Here is a 20,034-nt window from a genome sequence, read left to right as displayed (position 1 = left end):
CTCTGACCTTGTCTAATAAAAGCTGTATCTAGAGAAGGTAGCGACGCAAACCAGAAGTTTCAACGATGATTCTGTACCAAACCACCAAAAATCGAATGTTTTGGATGTTTGACCTCACTGTGACCTTGACCTTTGACCAAAATCTAATCAGCGCGAGCCACCACCCTCCTGAATCACGTGGTGTAATTTGACATTGGTAGCTTCTTTCGTTCTCGAGTTATCATTTTTTGGATGTTTGACCTCACTGTGACCTTGACCTTTGACCGATTTTGACCAAAATCTAATCAGCACTTGCCATCACCCTCCTGAATCACGTGGTGCAATTTGACATTGGTGGCTTCTTCCGTTCTCGAGTTATCGTGCCTACAAACAAACAATCAAACAAACAAACAAACAAGCAGTCATAGACTGGTACTTACAAAATCGTCAACTTGACCTCTGACCTTGTCTAATAAAAGCTGTCTCGAGAGAAGGTAGCGACGCAAACCAGAAGTTTCAACGATGATTCTGTACCAAACCACCAAAAATCGAATGTTTTGGATGTTTGACCTCACTGTGCCCTTGACCTTTGACCGATTTTGACCAAAATCTAATCAGCGCTAGCCACCACCATCCTGAATCACGTGGTGTAATTTGACATTGGTAGCTTCTTCCGTTCTCGAGTTATCATTTTTTGGATGTTTGACCTCACTGTGACCTTGACCTTTGACCGATTTTGACCAAAATCTAATCAGCACTTGCCATCACCCTCCTGAATCACGTGGTGTAATTTGACATTGGTAGCTTCTTCCATTCTCGAGTTATCGTGCCTACAAACAAACAAACAAACAAGCAGTCAAAGACTGGTACTTACGAAATCATCAACTTGACCTCTGACCTTATCTAATAAAAGCTGTCTCCACAGAAGGTAGCAACGCAAACAAGAAGTTTCTACGATGATTCTGAACCAAACCATCAAAAATCGATTTTTTGGGATGTTTGACCTCACTGTGACCTTGACCTTTGACCGATTTTGACCAAAATCTAATCAGCACTAGCCATCACCCTCCTGAATCACGTGGTGTAATTTGACATTGGTAGCTTCCTCCGTTCTCGAGTTATCGTGCCGACAAACAAACAAACAAACAAACAGAAACGGAAGGCATCAATATACTTACCAAATCTTTAGATTTCGTAAGTAATAATATAAGACTGTTAATGTTATGCAAGAAATTGTGTATCAATATTTTAATGAAAATATTTATTGGAATAATTTTTAAAATAAATTTTAGTATTTTTATTAATTTACTGTTGATAATGTGGTGGGGGGAAATATCATTATTGGGCAATTTCAAAGGGGGAAACAATACTAAAAAGGGTAAGAAACCCTGGTCAAAATGGAACGTTCCAATTGTACGTAATTGATAGACGTGATTAATGGATGTGGACAGCTTTAATTATATGTAATTAATAGATGTGGTCATGGTTTAATAATACGTAATTAATAGATGTGGTCAGGTTTAATAATACGTAATTAATAGATGTGGTCATGGTTAAATAATATGTAATTCATAGATGTGGTCACGGTTAAATAACATGTAATTAATAAATATGATCACGCTTTAAAAATACGTAATTAATAGATGTGGTCACGGTTAAATAATGTATAATTCATAAATGTGGTCACGGTTTAATAATACGTGATTCATAGATGTGGACATGTGGTCACGGTTTAATAAGACGTAATTAATAGATGTGGTCACAGTTAAATAATATGTAAATAATAAATATGATCACGGTTTAATAATACGTGATTCATCGATGTGGTCACGGTTTAATAAGATGTAATTAATAGATGTGGTCACGGTTTAATAATACGTGATTCATAGATGTGGTCACGGTTTAATAAGATGTAATTAATAGATGTGGTCACGGTTTAATAATATGTAATTAATAGATTTGGTCACGGTTTACTAATACGTGATTCAAAGATGTGGTCACGATTTAATAAGATGTAATTCATAGATGTAGTCACGGTTTAATAAGATTTAATTCAGAGATGTGGTCACGGTTTCATAATACGTGATTCATAGATGTAGTCACGGTTTAATCATGCGTAATTAATAGATGTAGTCACGGTTTAATAATACGTAATTAATAGATGTGGTCATGGTTCAATAATATGTAGTTAATCGATGTAGTCAGGTTTAATAAAATGTAATTAATAGATGTGGTCACGGTTTAATAATATGTAATTAATAGATGTGGTCACAGTTAAATAAGACGTGATTCATAGATGTGGTCATGGTTTAATAAGATATAATTTATAGATGTGGTCACGGTTTACTAATACGTGATTCAGAGATGTGGTCATGATTTAATAAGAAGTAATTCATAGATGTGGTCACGGTTTAAGAAGATGTAATTAATAGAGATAGTCACGGTTTAATAATACGTGATTCATGGATGTGGTCACGGTTTAAGAAGATGTAATTAATAGATGTAGTCACGGTTTAATAATACGTTATTAATAGATGTGGTCATGGTTCGATAATATGTTATTATTAGATGTAGTCAGGTTTAATAAAATGTAATTAATAGAAGTGGTCACGGTTTAAAAATATGTAATTAATCGATGTGGTCATGGTTTAATAATATGGAATTAATAGATGCGGTCACGCTTAAATAATACATAATTAATAAATGTAGTCACGGTTTAATAAGATGTAATTTATATATGTGGTCACGGTTTATTAAGATGTAATTAATAGAAGTGGTCACGGTTTAATAATACGTGATTCATAGATGTGGTCATGGTTTAATAAGATGTAATTTATAGATGTGGTCATGGTATATTAAGATGTAATTAATATATGTGGTCACGGTTTAATAATACGTGATTCATAGATGTGGTCACGGTTTAATAATACGTAATTAATAGATGTGGTCGTGGTTCAATAATATGTAATTAATAGATGTAGTCAGGTTTAATAAAATGCAAATAATAGATGCGGTCACGGTTTAATAAGATGTAATTAATAGATGTGGTCACGGTTAAATAATACGGAATTAATAAATGTGGTCACGGTTTATAATACATGATTCATTGATGTGGTCATGGATTAATAAGATGTAATTAATAGATGTGGCCACGGTTTAATAACAGGTAATTAATAGATGTGGTCACGGTTAAATAATACGTAATTAATTAATAGATGTGGACACGGTTAAATAACACGTAATTAATAAATGTGTCACGGTTTAATCTCTATTATAATACCAAGCTTGCACACTAAAAACTTGGCTCGCCGTCACACGATCCCTATGAAATTGTTGTGGCACTTAGCGGACATGCCGACAATGTTTGGGAAGTCTTGGCGTTCCATAGTACCACTTGCATTTTGCACAATGCGTATTTTTGTCATTCCCTGTGTACGGTCTGTCGTCTGCTACCAGCTATGTTGTACTGCTATCCCGTGCATGTGCATGGGTATCGCTAGTAATACATGATTAATAGGTGTGGTCATGGTTTAATAACATGGGATTCTTAGATCTGGTCACGGTTTAATAAGATGTAATTAATAGACGTGGTTACGGTTTAATAACACGTGTTTCATAGATGTGGACACGGTATAATAAGATGTAATTAATAGATGTGGTCACGGTTTAATAAGATGTAATTAATAGATGCGGTCACGGTTTAATAATACGTAATTAAAAGATGTGGTCAGGTTTAAGCATACGTAATTAATAGATGTGGTCACGGTTAAGTAATACGTAATTAATAAATGTGGTCACGGTTTAATAATACATGATTAATAGCTGTGGTCACGGTTTAATAACACGTGATTCATAGATGTGGTCACGGTTTAATAAGATGTAATTAATAGATGTGGTCACGGTTTAATAATACGTAATTAATGGATGTGGTTATGGCTTAATAATACGTGATTAATAGGTGTGGTCCCGGTTTAATAACACGTGATTCATAGATGTGGTCACAGTTTAATAAGATGTAATTAATAGATGTGGTTGTGGTTTAATAATACGTGATTAATAGGTGTGGTCATGGTTTAATAACACGTGATTAATCGATGTGTTTATGGGTTTAATAACACGTGATTATTAGATGTGGTCACGGTTTAATATGTGATTAATCGATGTGGTCATGTTTTAATAACATGTGATTAATAGATGTGGTCACGTTTTAATAACATGTAATTAATAGATGTGGTCACGGTTTAATAACATGTGATTAATAGATGTGGTCACGTTTTAATAACATGTGATTAATAGTTGTGGTCACGGTTTAATAACATGTGATTAATAGATGTGGTCACGGTTTAATAACATGTGATTAATAGATGTGGTCACAGAGTAATTATATGTAATTAATAGATGTGGTCACGGTTTAATAACATGTGATTAATAGATGTGGTCACGGTTTAATAACATGTGATTAATAGATGTGGTCACAGAGTAATTATATGTAATTAATAGATGTGGTCACGGTTTAACAATACCTGATTAATAGATGTGGTCACGCTTTAATAATACGTGATTAATAGATGTGGTCATGGTTCAACAATATGTAATTAATAGATGTAGTCAGGTTCAATAAAATGTAAAATAATAGATGTGGTCTTGGTTTAATAATACGTAATTAATAAATGTCACGGTTTTATAATATGTAATTAATAGATGTGGTCACGGTTCAATTCACGTTCAAACAGTCCATAATTAAAAGATGTACTCAATTCCAATGGTATGTAATTAATAAACATTATCACATACCATTATTACCATGTCCCATTATCGTTGTCATTATCACCAATATCATTGTTGTTATCACTATTATCATTATCAATATTGTCTATTTTTGTCATTATGTACGATTATCATCATATGTGTTTCATTCTGAATATAATTTCAATTTTATGTAATTAAAGATATACTCACTTTCTGTGTGGACAAACAGAAACAAGCGGACCCAAATGCAGTACCATCTCCTCTGGTGGAGGTAACAAGAACGGCACTCGGAAGGTCGAGCGCATACTTCCGCCAAGCTGACCAATTTTCGTTTTGTATCCCACTGATCGGCCGGATCTGCATCCGGACCGAAACCAAATTCTAATCAGCTTGTTCTTGTCACACATCCAACCTGTCCACCAAGTTTTGGCCGAATCCGTCCATAACTTTTTGAGATATCGTGCTCGCAAAACAGACAAACGGGGAGGGGGGGGGGTGAATACATAACCTTGTCCACCTTCTGTGGCGGACGTAACAAGGCACTCTCATGCCGGAGGAGGCCATTTGGCCCATTGTGCCTGCACTTTATCAACAACACATTAAAATTCAATCGGTGTATGTTGTAACCACCCTATATCTATTATCACCCCCAGATCCTTCTCCTCTATGACGCCTCCAACATTGTCCCTTGAATCATGTAATTTCTATTTTCATTGTTCTTACCCATTGCCAGCACCTTACATTTATTTATGTTAAACTGAATTTGCGAATCCTTTACCCAGTCTATGAAAGTATTTAGACTTTCCTGAATCTGATCTGACCCTCTCTGCTGTCTACTTTCCCTCCAAGGTTTGTGTCATCTGCAAATTATAAAATCTGACTCCTAACCCCACTGCCCAAATCATTAATGTAAATCTATATAATTACACCAAAAAGCACTATGTTTGTCATCAGCTGTGATGTGTAGCATATGGCATTGCTCAGTGTGGTGGTGGTGGTGAGTGGGTTGTTCGGGGGGGGCAAGGGGGAGGGTTACAAGTCAACTGTGGAGATGACGTGCAATTCTGTTTTACTGATTCCTGGGAGAGGTATTACTCTTCTGTAGGGAGTGGGTATTTCATACAACAAGGATGGCAACTAGAAAGCATCTCAAAATGCAAAGTCCGTCTGCATCCACTTTGTACTCAAACTAAACTTGATGAAAACAACAGCTAAAAAAAATTACATATTATTCATTTGTGTTCTCAATATTCCCGGTGTGTGCCCCGGTTAGAATAGGTACACCGTATCCCTGCGTGTCGGAAGAGGCGACTAAAGGGGTTGGCGTCAGGAAGGGCATCCGGCCATAAAAACATCGCCTCAAAAGGAAACCATGATGAGTGTTCTCCATATTCTCATAATGAATGTTTGTTGAAGATTTAATGACAAAAGCTCAGATAGTAAAAAAAAGTCATGGCCGAGACACACAAAAAGCTCAATGGTAAATAAATAAAGAAACATGGAAGCAATTTCAAAAAAAACCGGCCGTGTCTCACGCTTGACCGGCTATCATTATGTAACATTATCATTATCGTTATGTTACCATTAGCACCATCACATACCATTACCACTGTCATTATCATTATAAGCTGTTGATAACCACCGACCGACTTCCCAGACTCAGAGGAGACACTCTAACCATTACACGAGCCTTGGATTGAGCCCCAGCCGAGTCATATCAAAGACTTTAAAAATGGTACGTGCTACTTCCTTCCGTGACGCTCAGCATTTAAAAAGGATAGAGCACGGACAGACTCGACTGATCCACGATTGAATAAACTAAACTAGATCAACGCGCATGTAGAAATGCCAAAAAAAGAATCGAAATTTTTTTGAAAAAAAAGGTACAAAATTTGTTGTTTTTTTTTCTCTAACAACTTTTTTGGGGGGTGGGGGGGTTGGAAATCACTTAGAACATGTAGAAATGCAAAAAAAAAAATTCCCCCTTTTTTGAGGGGGGGGTTGGAAATCACTTAAAACATGTAAAAATGCAAAAAAATAAAAAAATTTCTAAAATAATTTTTTTGGGGTGGGGGGGCTTGGAAATCACTTAAAATACGAAGAAATGCAAAAAATTTTTTTTTTCTCTAACAATTTTTTTTGTGGGGGGTAACAATTTTTTGGGGGTTGGAAATCACTTAAAACATGTAGAAATGCAAAAAACAAAATTTCTCTATTTTTGGGGGGGGGGGTTGGAAATCACTTAGAACATGTAGAAATGCAAAAAAAATTCTTTTTTTTTGGGTGGTGGTGGTAATTTTTTTTGGGGGGGGGTTGGAAATCACTTAAAACATGTAGAAATGCAAAAAAATAAAAATTCTCTATTTTTGGGGGGGGTAAGAGAATTTTTTTGGGGGGGGAGTGTTGGAAATCACTTAAAACATGTAGAAATGCAAAAAAAATTCTTTTCTCTAACAATTTTTTTTTGGGGGGGGGGGACCAAGTCCAAAATTTAATGGCATGATCCTTGGACCATACCTAAACCCCCCACCAAGTTTCGTCGAAATCCGTCGAGGAGTTTTTCCGTAATACTGTTCACAAACAAACAAACAAACAAACAAACAAACAAACAGAAAGGGGTGAAAACAGTAACCTCCATCAATCTTCGAAGGTGGCGGAGGTTTAGTTAACTAATCTCCCATTTTATTTCTGCTGCCATTACCTTTCCAATGGGACCATTTCACGGACATTTGCAGGAATGGTCGGTTGCTTAAGATTAGGCAGGTGTGATTGAGTTGTGACGTGTGTAAGTTGGTGATGTCTGATTGTTTTGCTTGTGCGTCGTGTCAAATGGGAATGTGTCGTTAGTTATCCCCACACTTCAAAAAAAATAATTGGGGGGATATGGTTTTGATGTGGATTGTCCGTCCGTCCGTCCGTCAAGCTATCTCCTCCTAAACAGTTGTGCAGAAATTCACTAAACTTGGTAGTTATTATCACCACATGGCAAGAAGGTGCGAGAGCAGTATCGTTTTTGTCACTGCCCCTGGGGCATGAGGCAGGGGTCAAAAGGTCAAATACCAAAAATATTGCAATTACAGGCACATTTTTAATGAAACTTTAGTGCAATCAACATTGGGTGAAGCATGAAATAGTTAACGACTTTTTGGATTTGAGGTTCAGGCTCCAGGTGGGGACTTTGGATCACAGGGGTCAAAACAGATGATTTTTTTCAACTCAAAATTTGATATTGGGTCATTCCTGGTGGAAATTATTGCCATCTTTCAACTTTGCTTTACGTAGGATGCATGGGGATTTGAGATGGCGTGCCATGGACTTCACTCTAGTCTTTTTATATAGTTAGCAAAACAATGGGGTTACAGGGATAGTGTTGTGTCCCTCGGTTGTCAGGGATGTGGAAATGACACCGGCTTGGTGGACTGAGTGGTCTCATGCTTCTGGCTTTCCTTGTGTATTTTGGTGTTGTCCTACAAAGGTTATTGTGGTAATTAATAGGACATGTCTTCATTATGGGTCGACTGTGAGTGGACTTTGGCCAACGAGCGGGCTCAGTATGTGTCTGGGACTGTAATCACCGATGCGGTGAACTTTGCTCCTAATACGCCTATTCCGTAATTTCTGGAATGTTTTCATAACTCAGAAAAAAGTTTTGAGAGAGAGAGAGAGAGTTAGTGCGCGTGTTGTTTGTTCGCAGCTTGGGTGCAACAGGCAGTTGTTCACGAATCTACGAGAGACCAAAAGACACCTCTATTTTGAGGTGGTGGGGTCAAGAGGAGAGAATTTTGAAAGCTCTTCGTTGTAATAAGCATCGATACGCTCGACATGGCTCGGCTCGTCGGACGCTTAGCGCTTGTTACAGGTAAGGCTCCACAACCCCACGGCCGTCAGGCAATGACACAGTGATCTATGACTCATGGAAGAGCTTGAAAACATGATTTCAGGCAGGACAAAGACATTAGTAGACATTGTTGTACTTTAACATCTTTAATATAATGGAGCTAATGCACATGTGGCTACACATATATTGTTGTGGTTTGGGGAGTGTTGGAGGTTATCCTCACATAGTTAGAGATAGATCTTTTGTAGCACACTATATTGTTCAGTTAAATGTCCGATGGTTATGTGGTTATATATGCATTGCATATGTATTGCACATATTGTAATGTATCAGGCAGGGAAAGCAGTTTGAGTGCACCATCAATCTTTTATTGTGCTCCACACACGAACCTCAGAACCATCAGTGGGCCTAGCTTCGTCGTGCGCAGCTATGTTCCCACCTCCTGATGACCGCGCCTCCAGTTGATATGATACATGAATATTGAATACGTGACATCTCCCCCCTCCCATTAAATGTGAAAATGCATTAAAGATGAACAGAACACAAGAGCAATGAAGACGCTAGTAAATAATACAAACCGGTAGGCGGCCATGGGTCGCTGAGCATCCGATGACCTTTGACCCCTGATCTGAGTTAATCTAGTACTAAGTACTTACGAAATTGCAATCGAATCGGTTAACCCGTGTATGAGTAAGGGGGCTTTGAATGGTCATTTTGCCCAAACAATGCACTCATTGACCTTTGACCCCTGACTTAGCCGAGATAGGTCAATATGTCCTGAAGCAAAGTTGTAGTACCCATTGAGTACTATGTACCTATGAACTTTCATTCGTATTGGTTAACCCGTGTAGGAGCAAAGGGGATTTGAATGGTAATTTTGCCCAAAAATGCACTCATTGACCTTTGACCCCTGACCGAGCCGAGATAGGTCAATATGTCCTGAAGCAAAGTTGTAGTACTCATTGAGTACTATGTAGCTATGAACTTTCATTCGTATCGGTTAATCCGTGTAGGAGCAAGGGTGCCTTGAATGGTAATTTCGCCCGAAAAATGCACTTATTGACGTTTGACCCCTGACCTAGCCGAGATAGGTCAATATGTCCTGAAGCAAAGTTGTAGTACCCATTGAGTACTATGTACCTATGAACTTTCATTCGTATTGGTTAACCCGTGTAGGAGCAAAGGGGATTTGAATGGTAATTTTGCCCAAAAATGCACTCATTGACCTTTGACCCCTGACCTAGCCGAGATAGGTCAATATGTCCTGAAGCAAAGTTGTAGTACTCATTGAGTACTATGTAGCTATGAACTTTCATTCGTATCGGTTAATCCGTGTAGGAGCAAGGGTGCCTTGAATGGTAATTTCGCCCGAAAAATGCACTTATTGACGTTTGACCCCTGACCTACTCGAGATAGGTCATTATGCAAATGAGCAAAGTTGTAGTACTCATTATGGGCTATAAGCATGTAAAGATTCATTCGATTCGGTTCAACCATCTTGGAGCTCGTGGACTTTGAATTTTCAGCGGGAATGCTCAATGGCCCTCGGACACCCAAGCTGAGAGGGTTACCATTTGGAAACTATAAGATATAGAACAAAACGGATGTGAAATAGCAGATAGAGAATCACCTTAAGATGATGCATACCAAATCTCATCGAGTTTCATCTCCTGATAACTACTTGGTATCAATTTGAATGAAAAGTACCGAAAATGCGGTTTGATATCGGAAATCCCCAAAGTTCAAGGGGGTGCTGTGGGTGAACAAAGATATAAATCGAAAATCCGGCTCGATTGTTTGTGCACAATGCATTCCAGACGATTAGTGTGAATTTTCATGACCATCTGACCATAACTCTAGGAGTAGCATTTGGCGTGAAGGCACCTCCAGCTCTCGCATATTATCGATTTTTGCCCTTTGACCCCTGACCTAAGCAATATCGGTCAACATGTCCTGAGGCAAAGTTGTAGCACTCATTGCGTGCTATGAACCTGCAAAGTTTCATTCGGATCGATGCACTCACCTGGTCGCTAGGGGGCCTTCAATTTTCGCCAATTTTCCGGCATACCCCATTTGTAGGGGGCGCTGCGGGTAAACTATTAAATATATCACAAAACCGGAATATATTTGGTAGAGCATCACCTGGAGATGATGCATGCCAAATTTCATAAGCCTACGTGGGATAATGGCTTTCGGAATTGATTTCGCGTTATCGGTACCGATTTTGAAGGTTTTTCGGCTGTTGCTAGGGTACCAAAGCATCCCTAGCAACCATCACAATTTCCAAAGCACTAGGTCATACGATGTACCTACCACCTGAGTTTGGTCAAAATCGGCCCACGTTTACTACCAATTATGCTGATGACAAACGAACAAACATCCAAACAAACAGACAGAATTACTGACAATAAGGGTCACCTATTTCGGCGACCCAACAAAGATCATGAATATATGAGTATTGGCTACAAATCGAGGCAGGTAGGCGCCTTTGGAACTCTGGATGATCGTCAGGGTACAAAGCCGACAGATGGCCCTGCTGGTGGCACTGCATCAGTGTTATTGGGGTCACCCTCAGGGAGTGATGCAGCACCATCTGCAGCACCAACGTCGCTCTTCACAGGTTCAGGAAGTGGCGAGACATCATTTGTGAAGATGACAGGATCAGAAGACCGAGACCGGACATGATCAAGGTGCCTCCGGACGACTCGAGTTTGATCTTGTAGGACAATGGTCCCTCGTTTTTGTGAACCCTCCCTGGTAGCCAAGCCTTTCCGCGACCAAAGATTTTCACAAACACCGGGTCCCTGATGTTTGTAGAGTGCTGTACTGCATGTTTGTCACGATGAAGTCTCTGTTTCCACTGTTTTTGATGCACGACCAACGCCACATCTGGTCTTAGACAATCCAGTTATGTACGCAAACGTCGTTTCATCAGCAGCTCAGCTGGTGTCACCCCCATTGTAGTGTGAGGAGTGATGCGGTGACCGAAAAGCAAACGTGGTGGTCTGGTCTGGGTGATCTTATTTAGACCAGACTTGACAAAATTCACGGAGCTTTCGGAGAGTCCATTTGAAGCTTGATGGTGTGGGCTCACAAACTTGTGAATTATACCGTTCAGGTGGGTAAATTCGGTAAATTCAGTGAATTCAGAGCTTGAGAAACAGGTTCCATTGTCAGTGACTATCAAGCGTGGTCAACCATGAGTGGAAAAGCACTGGCGCAGCCTCTCTATAGTAGCGTGTGAGGTTGCTGTTTGTGTTACAAAGGCATCGATCCATTTAGTGTGAGCATCCATAACAATAACGATCGGGTCCAGTAACATCCGTAACAAAAAGGATTCATCCATAGCAATAAGGATAGGCCTTTGATGGGTCAAGCATAGTCAAGATGAATCAGCATAGTCAGCATAGCCATGGTTCAGTGGGCCATTCCCAGGGATGCAGTGGCGCCTTTGCAGGGGTGTTTCGACTACTTTGGCACGGATAGCAATGTTTCACACACTGTTCGATGTCAGAGTCAAGGTGAGGCCGCCAAACATAGTTCCGTGCCAGCGATTTCATTCTTACAATGCCTGGATGACAATCATGAAGCTGATCCAAAAACTTTGTGTGCAAGTTTGGGGGAATGACCACTCGGCATCCGCACAGGAAGCAGCCATTCTCGACACTTAGTTCATTCTGCCTGGCCTTGTACGAATACAATTCAGGGTCAGCATCAGGTAGAAGGCCCCACCCATGCCCAGTAGCATGAATGACCTTGGAAAGAAGTGGTCACACCTGGTGTAGGTCCGTATCTGGTTGGCATCTATTGGGTTGTCATTCAAAAATTCCATCAGAGGTGTCACGCTGCCAGGTGTAAGGGGGGGGGGTCAAACACTGTCCAGAAGTGGCAGGTGACTCATGGCATCTGCATTTGAAATTGTGGAGCCAGGTCTGTACATAATGTAATCATAAGCCGAGAGTGAAAGTGACCAGCATATGATCCGAGGCGGTAAGACCTCTGAGGTAGCTTTTGTTGGACCAAACAAACTAATCAGTGGTTTGTGGTCCGTATAAATCATGAAATGTCGACCGAAGACGTATTGATGAAATTTCTTAACTCCGAATGCAATGCCAAGTCCTTCTTTGTCGAGCTGACTGTAGTTTTTCTCACCCAGGGACAGTGTACGAGATGCGAATGTGATTGGTCTTTCTGTGCGATCTGGCATGATATGTGACAAAACAGCACCAACCCCATACTGACTCGCGTAACACGACAGGACCATGTCTTTGTCTGGGTCATAGTGAACTTGTACATTTGAAGACTGCAGCATGTTTTTTGACTTCTGGAAGGTTGATGACTATGGAATGTCCCATTTCCAGCTGATGCCTTTTTTTAAACAGACAATACAGTGGGCCATGCATGGTAGCAATGTTTGGGATATACCTGCTGTAGTACTTCAGCATGCCAATGTAAGCCTTGATTTCAAAAATGTTGGTCGGAGCTTGGGCGTCTTTGATTGCTCTGATCTTCTCTTCAGTGGGATGCAAGCCTTCAGCATCGATATGATGACCCAAATAGGTCACAGACGGAACCATGACCTCGCACTTGTCTCTCCGCATGTGTAGTCCAAAGTCGGAGATAATGCTGAGCACACATTTTATGTTGTCAAGATGATGAAGCTCTTAATAGCCAGTGATTAGGACGTCATCTTGGTAAATGACAATGTGTGGTTCAGCGGTGAACAGGCTATCCATACAACTTTGGTAGATTCCCGGTGCTGATTTGACACCAAAACTCAGGCGGTTGTATCTGTAGAGCCCCTGATGAGTGTTGATGGTGAGATATTCTTTGGAATTGTCATCCAGAACGACTTGTAGGTAGGCTGAATTCATGTCAAGCTTGGTGAATGACTGTCCTCCGCTCAGTTTTGCGTGTAAGTCATCGATCCTTGGTATTTGATATTTGTCCAAGGTGGAACATTTATTAATCGACATTTTGTAATCTCCACAAAGTTGTATTGATTTGTCTGCCTTCACAACAGAAACAACTGAAGCAGCCAATTTGAGGACTGAACTGACTTAATGATACCTAACTTTTCCAGTCTGGCTAATTCTGCATCAACCTTCTCTTGCAATGCGAGAGGAACTGGGCGTGCTTTGCAGAAAATTTGCTTCACATCTTTCTCAACATTGAGCTTGACAGTGAAACACTTCAATGTCCCGAGTTCATCCTTGAAGACGTCTGGGTATCTCGCGAGGAGGTGCTGTAGTACGGTTGGTGGCTTGGAAGCCTGCAGCCCATGGATGTGTTCCCAAATGAGTTTGACAACATCGAGCCAGTTTCGTCCGAGAAGTGTGGGTCCATCCCTGGGGACGACCAAGAGTGGTAATTGGTGAGTGTTGTTGTCTTAGATGACTGTGACATCACACGACCCGTGGGCTTGTATTGACTCATCATGTAGTGAGTCGGATCAGGCACCAACGGAGGCTGGGTTGTTCAGAATTCCCCCACAGGTTACGGAAAGCTGCTTCACTCATGAATGAGACGGCAGCACCCGTGTCTCCCTCCATTTCCACAGTCCGTCCGTCTATATCTACTATAATCAGTATAGGAGTAGACTGCCTACCAGACTTCGTGTGCAAAAGGTCATACGACTGAACACTGTGGTGTCTTGGCTGTCTCCATCAGTCATGTCTTACTGGTTATGCTCTGAGTCAAGGGGATGGGTTTTGCATTCCTCTCTCCTTGCCCTCCGTTTTCGAGATAAGCACGCAGAGGCGATATGACCCACCTTGTGGCAGTAGTTGCAAGCGGAATTCTTGAAACAGTATGTAGTGGGAGAATGCTCACCGCTGCAGTGGAAACAGCATTTACCAGCACCAGCCACCAAGCAATTTCCAGGCGTTTTGGTGTCAGATTTTCTGGTTGGATATTGGTCCACACGATTGACAGATGACAGGTCAGCTCCAGGCGAGTAAGCGATGGTGCAAGCAATATCTGCAGCATTTTTGTCTGCACATTCCATTGCGATAGCGATGTCCTTAGCACTGGAAAATGTCAGAGTTCGTTCAGCAAGTCGGTGCCGGTGAATTCGATCTTGCTCCACTCCCACTATGAGCAAGTCTCTTAGCATGTCATCGAATGTAGTACCAAACTGGCAATGCTGGGTAAGGTGTTTTAGATGAGCTATGAATGCTGAAATGGACTGTGTCGAGGTTTGGCGACAAATGTAAAAATTGAATCAACTCACAATGACTGAGGGTGTGGGTTTGCAGTACTCCTTCATAGCTGCCACAAGCTCGGCATGTGTTAAATCAATCATGGTCCTGGGCATGGCGAGATTCTTCAGAATAGTAAACATCTCGCTACCGCATACTGGCATCAGGATTGCTTTCTTCCTGGCATCATCCTCTATGCCGTTAGCGTGGTAGTAATACTAGAGATGCTCAATGAACGCCTCCCAGCTTCCTTCGCGTGGGTTGAACTCATCAATACGGCCGAGGGACACGGTGATCAAGTAGCGTATGCAGGGAAATAATGAGTTGGTCGGCCAACAGCTAATTGCAATTTTTCATGCGCTAACCAGAATCCCATCCTCGTCGCCATTTAATGTATCAGGCAGGGAAAGCAGTTTGAGTTCACCATCAGTCTTTTATTCTGCTCCATACATAGAAACCTCAGAACCTCAGAACCTCAGAACATCCATGAGCCCAGCTTCGTCCTGCGCAGCACTGTTCTTGCCTCCTGATGACCGCGCTTCCGGTTGAACTGATTGTTGTACTGTATATTATTTAGTTAAATGTCCAATGTTTACTGGTTATATTTGTGTTGCATATGTATTACAAATATGGTTCACCCCCTCTCCCACTTTTCATATTGTGTTTCTAACCGTACAGCCCATCGTGTTGAATTTTTATTTCCCGATCTGTCTTATCTCTCAAACCCTCATTGCAACCGACCGTAATTCTGCGTCTTCTCTGTTACAAAACCGGATCAAAAATTATATGTATCGATCACATCAGAAAGTGCTCTGACAACCCAAATTAACCAGCCAATCAAAATGGATCACAAATGGATCACAGAGCAGAAAATGGTGCAGTTACATACAGTGGTGCAGACGTTTAGAGAATAAGGCATAGGTCAAAGGTCATCAGAGAGGTGCACTCAGCCTCCTTAATCACTGTCGGTCACGTGGTTACTCGGCTGGTGCCTCGCTTGAATCTGCGGCTTCACCGGGCGGCAGTGTGGCACACAGGCCACGTCTCTTGCTCAGGAGCTGTGGGGTTAACCAGCGCTTCCGGTCACATTCATGTGACTCACAGTTTCGGACCAGAGTTATCCAGACTGACCATGACCACAGCTATATATATATTGTTACGGATTTCAGAATCCGGTCTGATGAATGCATCCCCACATCCAGGTCCTCAGACAGTTATTTCCTTAAATGCATGTTCAGATTAGCCCCATCCCCATGTCTAATGGGATCTTAAATGTGATGCGTTGAGAAGGGTAAAGGATAGATCCCTTCTCTCATGGGAAGCTTTTTTTTTATGATGGACACGTTCACACACATTTCTTTCACGAGCTCTGAAGCCCGTCCTCATTTTCCCTCAGCAGAATTCTTTCGCGAGCTCTGATGCCCGCCTTTTTTGAGAGCGCACGGGTCGTCATGGTAAACGTGCCCCGGTGGGGCAGGGTGAGCTTGGGGCGGACGGCACCCCATGGAGATGGCCCGGGGATATAAAAACGAGCGAGAGAAAGCGGGAGGTACGTTCTGTGAGGAGAGACGTTCTGTGAGGAGAGACGTTCTGAGATATAAAAAACGAGTGAAAGAGGGATGTTCTCTGAGGAGAAAAAGTCTGAGGAGGAAAAGTCGAGAGAGGAGAAAGTAAAGGGCGAGAGGAGCGACCAAGAAGAGGGTGTCTAACCAGCGCCGAAGAGACAATTCGCCCTTCCAGTGCTTCGGCAAGCGAGCGTGTGGTGCGCGTGTGGGTGTGAGCTGTGCCGCCAACAAGTGAGGCACGGGTTGGTCAGCAACAACACCAGGGTCTAAACCCATGACGGACTTTCTCGGTGCCCTCCAGACGTCGACTGGCGTTCAAGGCTGCCCCGCGAGAGGGTTAATGGCGAAGCTGAGTGCTGGCGACGGACGTGACCCGCACGCACGCATTTTCAGGATGTTTTCGCTTCACGGACGACTTTCTGGTGAGCGAGACGATTCTCGCCCTCCCCTCCCCCTGAATGATCTGCTGGGTACCCTTGTGTGTGTTTAGCTGTAAGTCAACCCCCGATAAGCATCTGCTCTATGTCTCTTTCCTGGTATTTTGATTGATTTTGCTTTGAAATTCATTCTTTATTTACCTCAGCAAATAAAAGGTTCTTTTTATTTATTTATTTATTATTAACAAATTATTTGTCGATTTCCAACTTGTCCGCGTTTGTCCTTTCCTTCCATTGGTCTAGCATTGTTCGAACCGAGATAGACTGGGAGATAATTACCACAGATTTGACCAAAAAATCGTCGGCACGCACCAGCGGTTAAAACGCTCGGCCGCCCTAATTAAAATCTAATCAGATAATATTGGTGCTTTGCCGAGGGCACGCTCCCCGCTCAGGTAACCACGTGACCTCTAGTTAAACGGAATAATTAGACGGCGGACACTGGAACTCGTGGTTGACTGGGTGGCGTTCATGGTTTTAAAACAACCCACCGTACCATAACGTTAATTGTGAGTGGTGGCCCCAGGTCCGGCTCTACCGAGGACAACCGGGGATTAATTCCCCTGAGTGACAAACTGGTGTCTCGGTATCCGCGACCGCAACAATATATATATATATATATATATATATATATATATATATATATATATATATATATATATATATATATATATACATATATATATATATATATATATATATATATGTACATATATATATATATATATATATATATATATATATATATATATATATATATATACATATATATATATATATATATATATATATATATATATATATATATATATATATATATATATATATATATATATATATATATATACGTACATATATATATATATATATATATATATATATATATATATATATATATATATATGTACATATATATATACGTACATATATATATATATATATATATATATATATATATATATATATATATATATACATACATATATATATATATATACATATATATATATATATATATATATATATATATATATATATATATATATACATATATATATATATATATATATATATATATATATATATATATATATATATATATATATATATATATATATATATATGATGAAAACGAGAGATGAACCTTCAGAGTGTAGGCTTTATTCCATTTGATTGGAGCCGCTTCTACGGGCACACCAGGGAATACAGACGCAGCAAGGAGTACATAAGCAGTAAGGTATACACGCGCAACTAATCACCGCAAAATAAATCAGTATAAGCACGGAGTCCGATATACTCTCAATTCTCACCATTCAACGAGCACCAAGTGAACCGCCAACATAAAACGACAATGCCCCTGGGACAATCACCCCCGACCGTGCCGAACCTCAGCTTTATCTCTTCCGTGCTCGAGCCGTGCAACATGTGATCACACGTCACGACCTTCAATTCACCACATTCTCCCCGTCTTTAAAATGTAACTAGAGGCCCAACTAACGCACCATGATTATCTCAGCGCTACAGGAGTATACATTTCAAGCAACGCGAACTATCTAAACTACAGAAGCATACATGCCAAGCAGTGAGGATTATTTTGAGTTGTAGGAGCATGGTCAAGAGCATCGATATATTATGTAACGAGCATATAGGAGCATGAGCATCGAGGATGCCGATAATCCCCTTTACAGATTGAGTCGGCGAGGGGGTATTATTCGTCGACCTCTCCGGGAGTAGATGGCGGTTTCACTTGAGGGAGGCTTCCGATCCTCTTGGTGAGCCTCGACTCGTGCCGGAGATGACTCCCCGATCGCTCTCGGGTGGAACGCGGCAGCTCCGTCGTCACCCTTCTCGGGTGGAGTCCCTGGGGGGGGAACACCTGGGGAGGGGATGTCAGATGGAGGAGTGCCAGATGGTGGTGTACCTGCGGGAGGAGTACCTGAGGCAGCCAAATGGCGAACCGACACAGTGGTCTCCCTGCCATCCAGGAGCCTGACATGAGCATACTCTGGATTAGTATCGATGAGTTCGACCTCTTCCACCATGGGTTCATACTTGCTTTGTCGTACTGGGCGTTTCATGAACACTGTTCCGGGATGGGTTAGCCAGTTGGGCACTGATTGGCCGTCAACATAACGTCGTTGGTGAGTAAACATTCGTTCGTGGGGAGTTGCATTGGTGGACGTGCAGAGCAAAGAGCGTATGGAATTCAGAGCGTCGAGAAGGGTAACCTCCCACTGCTCGGGCCCCAGTCCTCTCGATTTCAGCGCCAGAGTTACGGCTTTCCAAATAACTCCATTATATCGTTCCACCTGCCCATTACCCTGTGGGTTGTAACCCGTCGTTCGACTAGTTGCTATGCCGTGCTCTAATAGGAATTGTTTTAGCCCGGCCGACATGAAACACGGCCCTCTGTCTGAATGTATGTACAAAGGTTTCCCAAACATAGCGAAGAGGTCAGACAGACATTTCACGACAGTGCCCGAGGTCATATCCGAGCACGGAAATGCGAAAGGGAACCTTGAATATTCATCAACAACAGTGAATATGTATCTGTTGTCTATCTCGGTCGGCAGGGGCCCTTTGAAGTCAATGTTTAGTCTCTCGAAGGGAGAAGTGGCCTTGATCAATCTGCCAGAAGCCGCGCCATAGAATCTGGGTTTTAGTTCAGCACAAACAGGGCATGAAGCATTCATTTGTTTAATATCTTCAATAGAATAGGGAAGGTTCTGTCTGCGCACGAAATGTGCCATTCTGGTTACCCCCGGGTGGCACAGATACACATGGAGGTCTTGCAAAGCCCGACTGATTGTCGCCGAACAGTAGACCCGAGAGAAGGTGTCTGCAGCAGGGTTTTCCCTCCCGGGCCGGTAGACTATGTCGTAACTATAGCAAGCTAGGTCTATCCGCCATCTCATAATTTTTTCATTCTTAATTTTCCCGTTATTTTTCCCATCAAACATGAATGCCACGGATCGTTGGTCCATAACGAGCGTGAAGTGGTTTCCCAGTAAATAATGTCTCCATTTACGCAGCGCTTCGACGATGGCGTACGCCTCCTTCTCTATTGCCGAGTGTCTCTGCTCGCTTCCAGAGAGAGTTCTCGAGAAGAACGCGACCGGCCGCCCAGACTGATTAAGCGTAGCAGCTATCGCGTGATCTGAAGCATCTGTTTCCACCACGAAGGGCACCGAGCTATCGATCGATAATACCACGGAATTACTGATATCATCTTTGAGGTTGTGGAAAGCTTTTACAACAGCGGCATC

At 41.5% G+C, this 20,034-nt stretch overlaps 1 protein-coding gene across 2 annotated transcripts in view; it reads left to right on the top strand.

Annotated features, from left to right (window-relative positions):
• HSD17B8 (hydroxysteroid 17-beta dehydrogenase 8) overlaps positions 1-20,034 on the top strand; it is a 68,956-nt gene that overhangs the window by 1,963 nt on the left and 46,959 nt on the right. Inside the window, exon 2 of one of the 2 annotated variants that reach the window (XM_085853913.1) lies at positions 8,423-8,587. In XM_085853913.1, coding sequence (XP_085710039.1) covers positions 8,551-8,587 — 37 coding nt within the window. In that variant the 5' untranslated portion in view covers positions 8,423-8,550. Of the gene's footprint in view, positions 1-8,347; positions 8,588-20,034 lie in introns of those variants that run through there. The other variant, XR_015051052.1, reaches the window with a different exon arrangement.

Source organism: Eptatretus burgeri, chromosome 14 (genome assembly GCF_056783735.1).
Source record: "Eptatretus burgeri isolate ZD-2024b chromosome 14, Ebu_testis_v1, whole genome shotgun sequence".
Classification (NCBI taxonomy): domain Eukaryota; kingdom Metazoa; phylum Chordata; class Myxini; order Myxiniformes; family Myxinidae; genus Eptatretus; species Eptatretus burgeri.
Note: the sequence above shows the minus strand (reverse complement) of the source record. Positions and strands in the feature narration are given on the sequence as shown.